The sequence below is a fragment of the Eptatretus burgeri genome, chromosome 3 (genome assembly GCF_056783735.1).
Source record: "Eptatretus burgeri isolate ZD-2024b chromosome 3, Ebu_testis_v1, whole genome shotgun sequence".
Taxonomy (NCBI): Eukaryota; Metazoa; Chordata; class Myxini; order Myxiniformes; family Myxinidae; genus Eptatretus; species Eptatretus burgeri.
Window position 1 is genome coordinate 87179825 of NC_140963.1, and position 12651 is coordinate 87192475.

General features: G+C 41.0%; 1 protein-coding gene across 4 annotated transcripts in view; it reads right to left on the reverse strand.

Moving 5' to 3' along the window:
* Nucleotides 1-12651, reverse strand: part of ACVR2A (activin A receptor type 2A) — a 285612-nt gene that overhangs the window by 29316 nt on the left and 243645 nt on the right. For all 4 annotated transcript variants that reach the window (XM_085874379.1, XM_085874380.1, XM_085874381.1 and 1 more), the window contains one exon: nucleotides 12100-12243. In XM_085874379.1, coding sequence (XP_085730505.1) covers nucleotides 12100-12243 — 144 coding nt within the window. The remainder of the gene's footprint in view (nucleotides 1-12099; nucleotides 12244-12651) is intronic.

Here is a 12651-nt window from a genome sequence, read left to right on the forward strand (position 1 = left end):
GTGATATCCCCCCGCCCACATATTTCCGCAGGGCGCTCAAGGTCCGCCAACAAACCCTTTCTCGTAAAACTACCAAAATCAAGAATCACTGCTCACCTTCACTGTTACATTCCTTTTTTTTTCCTGCCTTTGAAACAAACTCCCACACTCTCTTTAATCCCACTCTTCTCTCCAGGTCTTCCAAACCGCTGTTCACCACCATCTCTTGTCTTCCCCCATCCAAAACCACGATCTTTTCTACCCCCGTTAATCCACCACAAACCCACCTCCTTCAAATTCCCTGCTTTCCTTCCTGAAAGTCCCTGTCGTGTAAGGACCTGAAAGTCCCTGTCGGGTCCATCTTGTATACCCCGTGTACCCCGCCCCACCCCTCTCCCTTCCACAGATCTCCTCATGTCTCTATTCCACACTGTGTTGTTTTTTTCTTCCTTCTCCCACCCCTCTTCTGCTCCTCTTGTTACGCATGCTCCTCTTGTTGTATGTTCTATGTGTGAGCTCTCAAACGAGCATCGGCATTGTATACAACAAAAAAAAGAAAAAAAAGAAGAATTACATAGAGCTATTTTGATCCATTAGTTTTGCAGTTCAGCGATGTTGTCCAAAAGATTAATGAGTGTTATTAGATGTGAACTCCTCCACAGACAACTGGAAGGTACTTTATAAGGTGACAAGTTTTGTCTTGATAGATATTTTAGAGGATTTGTGAGTATTAAACCTATGGAGTGCCCATGCCATCCAAACATAGGAAATCTCGCGACTTCCTGATATATGACTTGATAACGTATATTTGGGCGAGACGCTCGTTGTTAAAGGTCCCATAACACTCAAAACTTTCTGGTTATTTATATATTAACTTGACCTTCCTAGTGAAGAAATCACCCATGTTTCTTTTTTAAATCAAAAATGGGATAATTAGACCAATATTTCGAACATTTATAGTGCTTTTCACAACTTGCTATGCCCCGCCCCTCAAAAAAGTTGACTTCAGCGAACCGCAGGTCACGTGATCGTTCACGTCATCTCCAGAACGCGACTCGCACAGAGTGAATTGACTAGATGTCGCGCACTGTATAAAGTATGTACAAATGCATTGTGCACATGTGTTTGCTATCTCACTGATCGTCTTACTTCCTGTGATTGTTTCGCGAAAGTTTTTAAGAGTCTTAGTCTTACTTTCGAAAATGCCTGCTCGTTGATTTGTTCGTTGAAACCAGCCTGCTGGGATAGGTAGGATTCCACATACATGCAAGCCAGGTATGGCTGCACTCGACATACATGGGTTTATTCTAAAGTGAAGGTACTGCTTCCATTGGTTTGCTATTCATTAACATTTAGCCAAAATGCTGTAATAAATGAACAGGGAAAAATATGTTGGCACAACTATGAAAGCCAAATTTATCTGTCGTATTACACGGCCTCGTAGCCTCGGGGCTCTTACGCATGCTAATACATGTTACTTGTCAACTATAGAGTCTAGACTAGTCCGATAAATCTGACGTGCTGTAGCTTCTTTTATTATTCTCTTTTCTTCATTGTTTTCTACTGGCGCTACATGACGACAGTAGGAATAAAATAAATAAAAATGCAACAGAACGTCATATTTCTCGGACTACTCCAGACAATTGTGTCGCAAGGTGTATTCGACACACAAGTTTTCATCGTATCCAGACAGCGAGATTGCTTTGTTTTATGCGCGGAGAGATACGGCCGATGACATGCGCTGGCCTTGCAATTCATTCGCCGTGGTGCAACATGTCCGCTGTGCTGCGCTGGTCACGTCACCTCACTAAAATATTTCTGATATCGAGCAGTATGCAAGTCGAATTTACATTATTGAATTACGAATAGGATTTAGTCGAACCAGTTGTTATTGCCAAGTCTTCCTTCGATATCCTCCTGATCATCATGAATTCCGGGAATTTCATCGCCAGTTTCCTCTGCTTGTCCTGCTTCGGGCTCGAATTAGTAAGGCTGTATTCCATTTCCAGCTGCCTGAACTTCACCTCCCGCAACTACGTTATCCGACAATTCTCCATCTGATTCAGACCAAAATCCTTAATTTCTCTCACACTCACTGTCGCTATCAGACAAATCAAAGTCCATGTCATCCATTATTCAAAACCAAATAATTATTTTTTTTAAAGCAGAAATGAATGAAGTGTTTGAGTCGACCAATCGAATGTGGAAACACACAGGAAGCCAATAGAATCACGTAGACCACCAACCCGAGTAATTTACGTGCAGCCTTTGTCGTCCTGGAGATGACGTCATGTGGGTTACGCCCCTTTCAGTAGATTTCGGCAGAATTTTTAGGGGCGTTCCCGAAGAGGTTTGTTTTTTAAATTTTACATTTTGCAGAACGAGTATTGTGAAAAAAACATTGTCAGATCAGAAATCACGATGAAAAACTCCTAGAGGACATATATATATATATAATTTTTTTTTTTTATATTTTATATATATATTTTTTTATATTTTATATATATATTTTTTATATTTTACATATATATATATATATATATATATATATATATATATATATAAATATATATATATATATATATACATATGCAATTTCAGTACTTTTGGGTGTCATGGGACCTTTAAGTGAAGAGTAGAGCAGAGTACAAAAATGACAAGTGTTAATGTTGCAGTTATATTTTACAGCTTGTGGAAAGATCGCAAATTATCAGGGAATTTCTGGCTACTTCCGGATATGGAACGATGTCGCGGTATCAAGTCGTTTCTGGCGACGTCTGGTTCCAGAACCATCTTGAATATGAATAGTTTATAGAGGTAGGGTGTCAGGAATGTTTGTGAGCTCGATATCTAAGTGCAAAGCAGAGATGAGGGGGGAGAGAGTGGAGAGAAGAGCCGGTCATCATTTCTTTTGCTGCATACGGTTCCGTGTCAGTGAGCTGCTGTGTGTTTATCATTTCAATAAACTGAAGTGCGGACTCAACCCGATTGCCAGTTGGTCATCGGTCAATCAGAGAACCTCAAATTCTGTGACGGTATACAAGTCTTGAACACCTGTAAGCGACCCACTACATCGCAAGAGAAATCTATGTTGTATTCTGTACACATATTTTGATAAAGAAGCAATGTCAAAGCAGCACCTGGAGCATGATGTTGCACAATTTCTCAGGGACGGTGAATTTCATTCCAATAATATTTAGCTCGTTCTCTCAAAAGGAATGTGGTCTTACGACAAACTGTCATATTGGTTCGCTGGCAGAATGTTGCAGTGTGAAGGAGCGATTAAAGAAAATAGGATCTTAAGCCAGCTATCCCATGTGCTTCTTTATGAAAAAAAGATGTAAAACATGACTTGGTCTCACAATTGTGACGTACTTGACATTCTCATTCCATTCTCTCGCTCACACTGTACGCACACAGTACACCGAACAGGCTAAACCGTTTACGTGTGTATATAATATGTGCACAGCCATTAAGAGCAATTAAAAGTAATCCTGGAGTTTCTTGCAACCTTCTTACACTTGAAAGCTTGCAACCTCAATCTCAGATTATGCTTTCCAAGCATGGGTTGCATTCCTGAGAAAGTGTCAGGAAAAACAAATACTTCACGTTGCAAACACACTCGAAACAAAGAGTGCACAAAGCTTTCACTGCAACCAGCTTGGATGAGGACTTTATTCAGATTGAAAAGAGCCAAGTGGAGAAGTCTTAGATATTTTTGGCAAAAGGACATAAATCTAGGCATGAGCTTGGAACGCTGCCATTGCTGCGCTGTTTGGTACCATTTTTGATTCATGGATTTTAAAAGCAATAAACGACCCGATCGACACTGTTTTCAACTCTAAATGTTTCCAACTTCCAGTCTCCACAATCTGTCAATCTGACGTGATATAAAAGGACAATGCATTTAGGGGTTTATCAGTTTCTTTGGTTAGAAAACAATCTACTGACCATTGGTTGCAGTAAGCCACAGAAGTTAAGAGTGTTAGCATTCAACAAATGGTGCACGACTTGTCTCTCAGTTTCACTCGCATCAATTGGATCTTATCTTGATATGTATTGTTAGGTCAGACCAATCAGTGTACTGTTATATCGTTAAGTGTATTGCAAATGAAAGATAACCGTACAGCTTACTAGAATGGCACTTAGAGCAACATACCTCTGCCAAGCTGAACAGTTTGCGTTCCGTATCTCACTGACAGGCCGGATCTGGATCCGGGCCTGAACCAAAATCAAATCGGCTTGTTGTTGTCACCTAACAAACTCATCCACCAAGTATTATCATATTTGTCCACAACTTTTTGAGATATCGTGCGATATATTGTATCGGGCCCCATCTTTCAATGGTGAAGAATCACTTTTAAAATTCTCCATCTTCACCAAAATCGAATCCATTCTTCCTTGTGACACACCCAATCTGTCCACCAACATTTGGCTGAATCCGTCCCCAACTCTTTGAGATATCGTACAATACAGTCATTCCGTGTCATTTCAGCCGGGGGTTGCAGTGACCCCCTCAGATTTTTCTGAAAAAATTCTCAAAGCTACCTTAACATATATGAGGAAGGTTTGCCAAGTTATAGCTCAAAATTCCAAGTAGTGTCCGAGATATGGCCCTACAAACACCCGAGGGGTGTTTCAATTCTGGCAGTCGTGAGTTACAGATTTGTATCTGAAGCATTTTTGGAGGGCTCTAAATTCCAGAGTTTTACAGAGTTCTGAAAATTTACAGAAATGGTGTCCATTAGTGAGGCTTTCAGAATCTGACATCAAAAATGTTCTACTTAAAATACTTTTAAAGATAAGTACTCTCAAAAGTAGTGATTTGTAACATGCAGTCAAAAAATATTTGAGTTTTAAAATTGCTGCCAACAGTCAGTTTATTCATCATGAAGAATTTTGTTGCCTGATTTACATAATCTCGTGATTGGATCATTTACACAAGAAAACTGAAACCTTTTGGAGCAAAATCTTGGGTGCTTTCGGTGTCTGAACTTTGCTCCAGACTCAACGACACTGAAATTTACCCCGGTTTTACCCCAAGTGTTCACAATGTTGACAGTTACACAGCTCTTTTAAATTTTTGTCACTTAAAGACACATACATAGGCAAACTGTGGTAGAAAATTCAAGAGTTGTTCTCAATCCCTTCTATTTTTAAACGATTTTTATAAAGGCCCAGGATTAAAAAAAAAACATGTTCGATGAAAGATGTAGAATAAAAGCAATAGGTGCGCCTTTGAAGTGGAAGCCATGTCAATAATTCTGAAGCTGACACCACAATGAGCATGCAGTAGTGTTTCATGGTCAGAATAACTTTGTGGTTAATTTACTTTGGCTCAAAAATGTATTTTTCCAATTAAAAATGAGATGCTAACACTTATCTCAATCATGAAAAAAGGCACAATGTACAATGGTGCATTTTGTATGATATAAAAGTAATAAATATTTATAACATTATTAATCTCATACCACAGAATTAAATTTGCACATAAACATCAAATTTATACGAAGTAAATACTTGTGTAAACCTTTATATTCATGCAAAATATCATAAATGTGGGGTTTGAAGTTTTGAAGTAATTTACAAAAAAATGTATCAATTTCTAATGATTCTGCAGTCCCAAAAGCTACTTTTTTTAAAATAATTTTTTTACTAACAAACATATAGAAAAAATTAAGATATCGTAAAGAAGTATGACTTAAGTGGAATCTAACAATATATAAATCAGTTTAGTAAAGCTTAAAGAAGTGTACCAAAATCATTTCCAAAGTTAGGCATGAAGCACAACTCTATCTTATTAAGGCTTTAACCTAATGCACAGCCCTGTAGTAACTGCCAATGCTCATTGTAACATTTTATTATTTCCTGGCAATTATAAAACTAATCACTGTTCACTTTGTACAATGGATCCAAGTACATTTGTCCAAACAATTTGATATGAAATTATGAAAAAAAAAGTTGAATCAGATATTGTACCTACATTTACAAATGGATGTAGACTTTCGTACAATGTACACTAAGTATATAAACAATTAGATATGCAAATGAATATTTATAATGGTGATTATTATGATCACATTATGTGTCTTAATTTGTAGTTGAGATTGGCAAATTGTGAGATTGGCAAACAAAAAATGTGAGCCAAATTAATGTAACCACATACTGTACTTGTTCTGACCAAAAAAACAACAATTTGATCATTGTGGTGCCAACTTATGAATGTTTGGCATGGCTTCCACTTCAAAAGCACACCTATTGCTTTTATTCTATATCTTTCATCGAACATGTTTTTATCCGCGTCGCGTTGCGAACGCTGGCTCTAAGGGCCCTGTCACACCTTGACGTTTTAGCCAGCGTATGGCAATGTATCAAAATGTATGTAAAACGCTGGCGTACGCTGAACTATTGATGTTTTTTTCCAGTTTTGGGTGTATTCATAACGAGTTGGACATATGCATAACGTATTACTAACGTACACAGAACGTTTCGATAACATAAAGATAACTTATACCAACGAATGCTTAGCGTGTTGTCAGCGTTCACAACCTATGCCCAACGATAGTCTAACTTATGCATAGCGCGGCAGCGTATCGCCGACGATCACGTGGCGTCGCCTATTAAAAGGTTGCGGCTCGACGATTCAAATCATAACCGCACTAGACATCGAAGTGTCAAGCCGCTGTCACACCTTGACGTTTTAGCCAGCGTATGCCGATGTATGAAAAATTTGCTGAATACGCTGGCACACGTCGAATACGTTATGGGTAAGTTTTGTATACGTTAAGAGCACACTGAAGCATGCTGGCATACGTCGTTGTACGCCGAGTACGTCGACAAATTTTAAGCATGTTGAAAATTTTACGACGTATGCCAGCGTATGACGCACAAGTTCCGCATACGCTGCCCATAAGTTGTAGGCACGTTACGCGATCGTTGACACACGTCGACACACGTTACTTGTAAGTTACTCATAAGTCGAAACACGTCGAGGTAATGTTTAGCGTACCCGAAACTTATTTCTAACCTATGAGTAACGTGCATTGAACCTATGAGTAACGTGCTTTGAACCTATGTGTAACATATCTCCAACGCACATTGATGTATGTAGATGTATTTGACGTCTTCCGGACGACCACAGAACTTACAGAACGTGTTACTAACTTACAGCTACCGTATAATGGCGTATTGGCAGCGTTTAGGGGAATTGGTATATAAAAATGGGTTTCACAGGAGGAACCCGTCAGTGTTCCAGACTCCATGGTTTTTTTCTTTTTTCTTTTTTTTTTTCTTCGGCATGACAGTGATGTTGACACTTCGATTTCTAGTGTGGTTATGATTGAAATCGTTGAGCGGCAGCCTTTTAATTATATTATATTATAACCGCACTAGAAATCGAAGTGTCAACATCACCGTCATGCCGAAGAAAAAAGAAAAAAAAACGAAAAAAAAAAACCATGCAGTCTCGAACACTGACGCTAAACATTACCTCGACGTGTTTCGACTTATGAGTAACTTACAAGTAACGTGTGTCGACGTGTGTCAACGATCGCGTAACGTGCCTACAACTTATGGCCAGCGTATGCGGAATGTGTGAGTCATATGCTGGCATATGTCGAAAAATTTCAAGCATGTTAAAATTTTTCGACGAGCTCGGCATACCACGACGTATGCCAGCGTACTACGATGTATGCCAGCGTGCTCTTAACGTATACAAAACTTACCCATAACGTATTCGACGTATGCCAGCGTACTATGACGTATGCCAGCGTGCTCTTAACGTATACAAAACTTACCCATAACGTATTCGACATGTGCCAGCGTTTTAGACAAATTTTCCATATGTCGGCATACGCTGGCTAAATCGTCAAGGTGTGACAGCCCCTTAAGAGAGCTCCGCGTTGTTCTTCTTCTTCTTGTTGTTATTATTCTTCTGATGAAGACAAAACCTTCAAAATATATATATATATATATATATATATATATATATATATATATATATATATATATATATATATATATATATATTGTTGTGGTTGACGAAATTCGCAAACCACCATTCAGGTCCCTTAGGTGAGATATCTCTGTAAGTATATGTGTAGTTAGGCCCAAACCCGTTGTTTAGAGGGAATAAATGTCATTCATGCGGGCTGCGACCCTTTTAGATAGCCGTTTTTCTTTTACTATCTTTATTTTGGACCAGCCGACATTACTACCATTACTACCACCACCAACCACGTCTCAACAGCCATCACACAACAACCACCAGCCGCAACGCCGCTTCACAACAACAACAACGCCAACAGCCACGACCTTTACCGTCACAACTCGCCCTCGCAACCATCGCATCACCGCCATTCCCGCGCCGCTTGTGGGCACCGATACTGGACTCGTGCAGGGCGCGCACCGAGCAGCAGGTGCAAAAACACCAACCTTTCCGAGAAATCGGATCAAAAACGGTTCACGCCCACTTCTGTTCCGTCCTATCAGTGAGCATGGGGCGATTTGGCCCCGCCTCCAGGTGCGTCGGAGTATAATCGCTATATGCAGATTCGCGGATCAAAAAGCATTCACGCCCACTTTTCCTCTGTCCAATGGGGAGCCAGTCGGAGGTAAAGGGTCGAAGGTGAAGGAGCGAAGCCCCGGGGGCTATAAAGGGCCGCGTTCGCTCGCCAAAAAGGCAGTTGAGTTGGGAAGAGTCGGAGTTAGTAGTGGAGTGAGTCGAGTAGGAGTTGGGAAGAGTCGGAGAGGTGGAGTTGGAAGGAGTCAGTCAAGTGGAGTTGGAAAGAGTCAGTCAAGAAGAGTCGGAGAAAGCAGTTGGACGGAGCTGTGGAGAGTGGGAGAGTTGGAGAGGTGGCGGCGGCGGCGAAGGCAGTCGAGAGGGCGCTCGTGTCAGAGTCGGGGAGCTGCGGAGAGGGGAGGCCGGTAACGCGAACGAGGTCGTGGTGGAGACGCTCGTCGCGGGACCCGAGCCAGCGAGATATCCTCATCCCCCCGAGCATCAACAACCCCCTCCTGTTTCCCCCCGCGCTGAGATAGTGCGAGAAGGGGGCCCCGTTCCCACCCCATTGCCAGACACTGTCCGCGAGGCCCGCGAAGTCGGGGCGCCACCGCCATTTTGCGGCTCATCACCAGACGGGTAGGCTCGACACGGTCTCGGCCCCAGGCCCGTCTGCCCCCATCATCATTGAGGGTGGTCCCTTTTTATTTTGCTTTGAGTATATGTGTTGTCGGCGCCGTCTGTGAAGTAAAACTGTATAAGTGTTGCCGTGTGCTCGGTAGTCGGTGGTAGATCTGCATTGTTTCACTTTTACATTTGCTTTTTGTGCATTATTGTGGTGTTTCTTCTTTTACATTTGCTTTTGGTGTATAATTGTATATGTGTGCTTTCCGTTTGCCGCGGAATAAATGTGCTTTATGTTGAACTGTTTTTCCCGTTTCGCTTCGTCTTTTCCTTTATTGAATCTCCATCTTACTTCACGTAAAGGGTTGGTCGTGGGCTAAAACGCCCGATAATTAATCGAACCGTCGGGGTTGACGATAACACCGCTCGGTTATCCCGATAGTACGGAACGGGTCGCTTAAAGTGGCCCGTGTCCGAAGTCGACCTGCGGCGAGGTGCGATCGCCCGGCCTACCCTCCGTGTGGGTACTTAGGTAGGTCGAATTTGGCGAGCAACCCTATCCCACGCGGGGGGCCGATTGGCACGATCGTGGTGAGGCCGAAAGGCCCACCCGTGACTAGTTCCCGGCGTTAGTCCGAGAGGGTCACGACGGGATTGTCCGTCCGGTGGGCGACGTGCCGCGATTCGAGTTACGTGGCCGTTCGCACGCCGGCGGGCGCGAATCAGCAACAATATATATATATATATATATATATGTATATATATATATGTATATATATATATATATATATATATATATATATATATATATATATATATATATATATATATAATATATACATCATATTTTTTCTTCTTCTTCTTCTTCTGGGGAAGACAAAACCTTTGTTTATATATTTATCCTTTTTTTGCCGCGTCGCGTTGCGAACGCTGGCTCGAAGAGAGCTCCGTGTTGTTCTTCTTGTTGTTGTTGTTCTTCTTCTTGTGAAGACAAAACCTTGATGACGCGGCTCTTGGACACATTTGTCCTTGTTTTTAAATAGTGGGCCTTTATAAAAATCGTTTAAAAATAGAAGGGATTGAGAACAACTCTTGAATTTTCTTCCACAGTTTGCTATGTACGTGTCTTTAAGTGACAAAAATTTAAGAGCTGTGTAACTGTCAACATGGTGAACACTTGGGGTAAACCCGGGGTAAATTTCAGTGTCGTTGAGTCTGGAGCAAAGTTCAGACACCGATAGCACCCAAGATTTTGCTCCAAAAGGTTTCAGTTTTCTTGTGTAAATGATCCAGTCACGAGATTATGTAAATCAGGCAACAAAATTCTTCATGATGAATAAACTGACTGTTGGCAGCAATTTGAAAACTCAAATTTTTTTGACTGCATGTTACAAATCACTACTTTTGAGAGTACTTATCTTAAAAAGTCTTTGAAGTAGAACATTTTTTATGTCAGATTCTGAAAGCCTCACTAATAAGCACCATTTGTGTGAATTTTCAGAACTCTGTAAAACTCTGGAATTTAGAGCCCTCCAAAAATGCTTCAGATACAAATCTGCAACTCGCGACTGCCAGAATTGAAACACCCCTCGGGTGTTTGTAGGGCCATATCTCAGACACTACTTGGAATTTTGAGCTATAACTTGGCAAACCTTCCTCATATATGTTAAGGTAGCTTTGATAATTTTTTCAGGAAAATCTGAGGGGGTCACCGCAGAATTTCATGTTTTTGGCTGATTTGACACGGAATGACCCAATATATCTTTTTTGGCCACATCTCTCAATGGTGAAGAATCACTTAAACTTGACATAATTTGACCGATAAGCCCCCGATCACATTATTACATCGTTATACATACTTGTACCAAGTTTGATTTAATTACCTTCAGGTGTTTTCAAGTATCACATTTTTACCTGACATGACATCTGTCCTTTCACCTCTTGATGCCAAAATCTAATCAGTTCATCTTTGCATCATAATATATACTTATTCCAAGTTTGGTCAAAATCCTATCACTGGTTCACAAGTTCGAGCGGTAACAGAATTTATACCTAACGGGACCTCTGACCTTTGAGCTCTTGACCCCATAATCTAATCAGTTCATCTTTGCATCATAATACATACGAGTACCAAGTTTGACTTTAATCCCTCAAGCCAGTCACCTGACATGACCTTTGACCTCTTCATACCAAAATCTAATCAGTTCACCTTTGCATCATAATACATACTTATAACAAGTTTGGTCAAAATCCCATCATTGGTTCACAAGTTAGTACAGTAACGGAATTTTTACCAAACAGGACTTCTGACCTCTTGACCCCATTATCGAATCAGTTTATCTTTACATCATTACACATACTTTACCAACTTTGACTTGGATCCTTTCAGCCTTTCTTAAGTTACCGTGGTAATGAAAACTTGTCATGGATTCTGACCTTTGACCTATTTATGACAAAATGTAATTAGTTCATCTTTGCATCATAATATATACTTATAGCAAGTTTGGTCAAAATCCATTCGCTTGTTCACAAGTTAGTGCGGTAACAGAATTTGTACCTAACGGGACCTCTGACCTCAGGCCTCTTGACCCCATAATCAAATCAGTTCATCTTTGCATCATTATACATTCTTGTACCAAGTTTGACTTAAATCCCATCAGCCGTTCTTTAGTTATCGCGGCAACCAAAACCTATCACGGACGCACGGACAACCTGAAAACATAATGCCTCTGGTGACTTCATCAGCGAAGGCATAACATTTCTATGATCCGGATCTGCATCTTCACCAAAATCCAATCAATTCATCCTTGCCACACACCCGACCTGTCCACTAAGTTTTGTCCAAATCCGTCCATAACTTTTTTGAGATATTCTGCTCACAGACAGACAGACAAACAAACCAGACAGAGAGACAGACAGACATACAGAGAGGTGAAAACACAACCTCCATCCACCATTGGTGGTGGAGGATAATAATAGTTTAACAGTCAACACACCATAGTTTGAAAGATCTTGACAGCCACGAGGCGGCCCATCAATTGCGCCTTCCAGATACAGCCAAACCGTCCATGTGCCTTGAGCTCGAGCAGTTGGAGAGGCTGGAGGCTGAGGGCTGGTGATGGAGAAACTGTGCGAGGTTCCTGGGAAAAAAACACAAAGCATATATTTATGAGGGAAGGAGAAAAAAATGGGGGAGGGGAAGGGAAACACCATCATAATCACCACTAAAACAACAAAATTCGTGCATGGACTGCCGTCCATATGTCCATTGGTGTCGGCAGCAATGGGAGCCCGCATTTTATGGGCCTCTCACAAGTTTCCCTGAGAAGATATAGTGGTCAGCATTATCTTTAAACTACTGTGGCTCTGTGGATATGGTTTGCCTGTCATGGATATTTAGATGGGCATTCCAGAATTTAGATCCAGAAATGATGAATGAGTGGTGATGTAAATCCAGGTCAATATGTTGTGTGACTGGACCGTTGAATTGTGAGCAAAATGTCTATTTCAATCCTGACTGCAAATATTAACAGCAGAAGTTATCATTC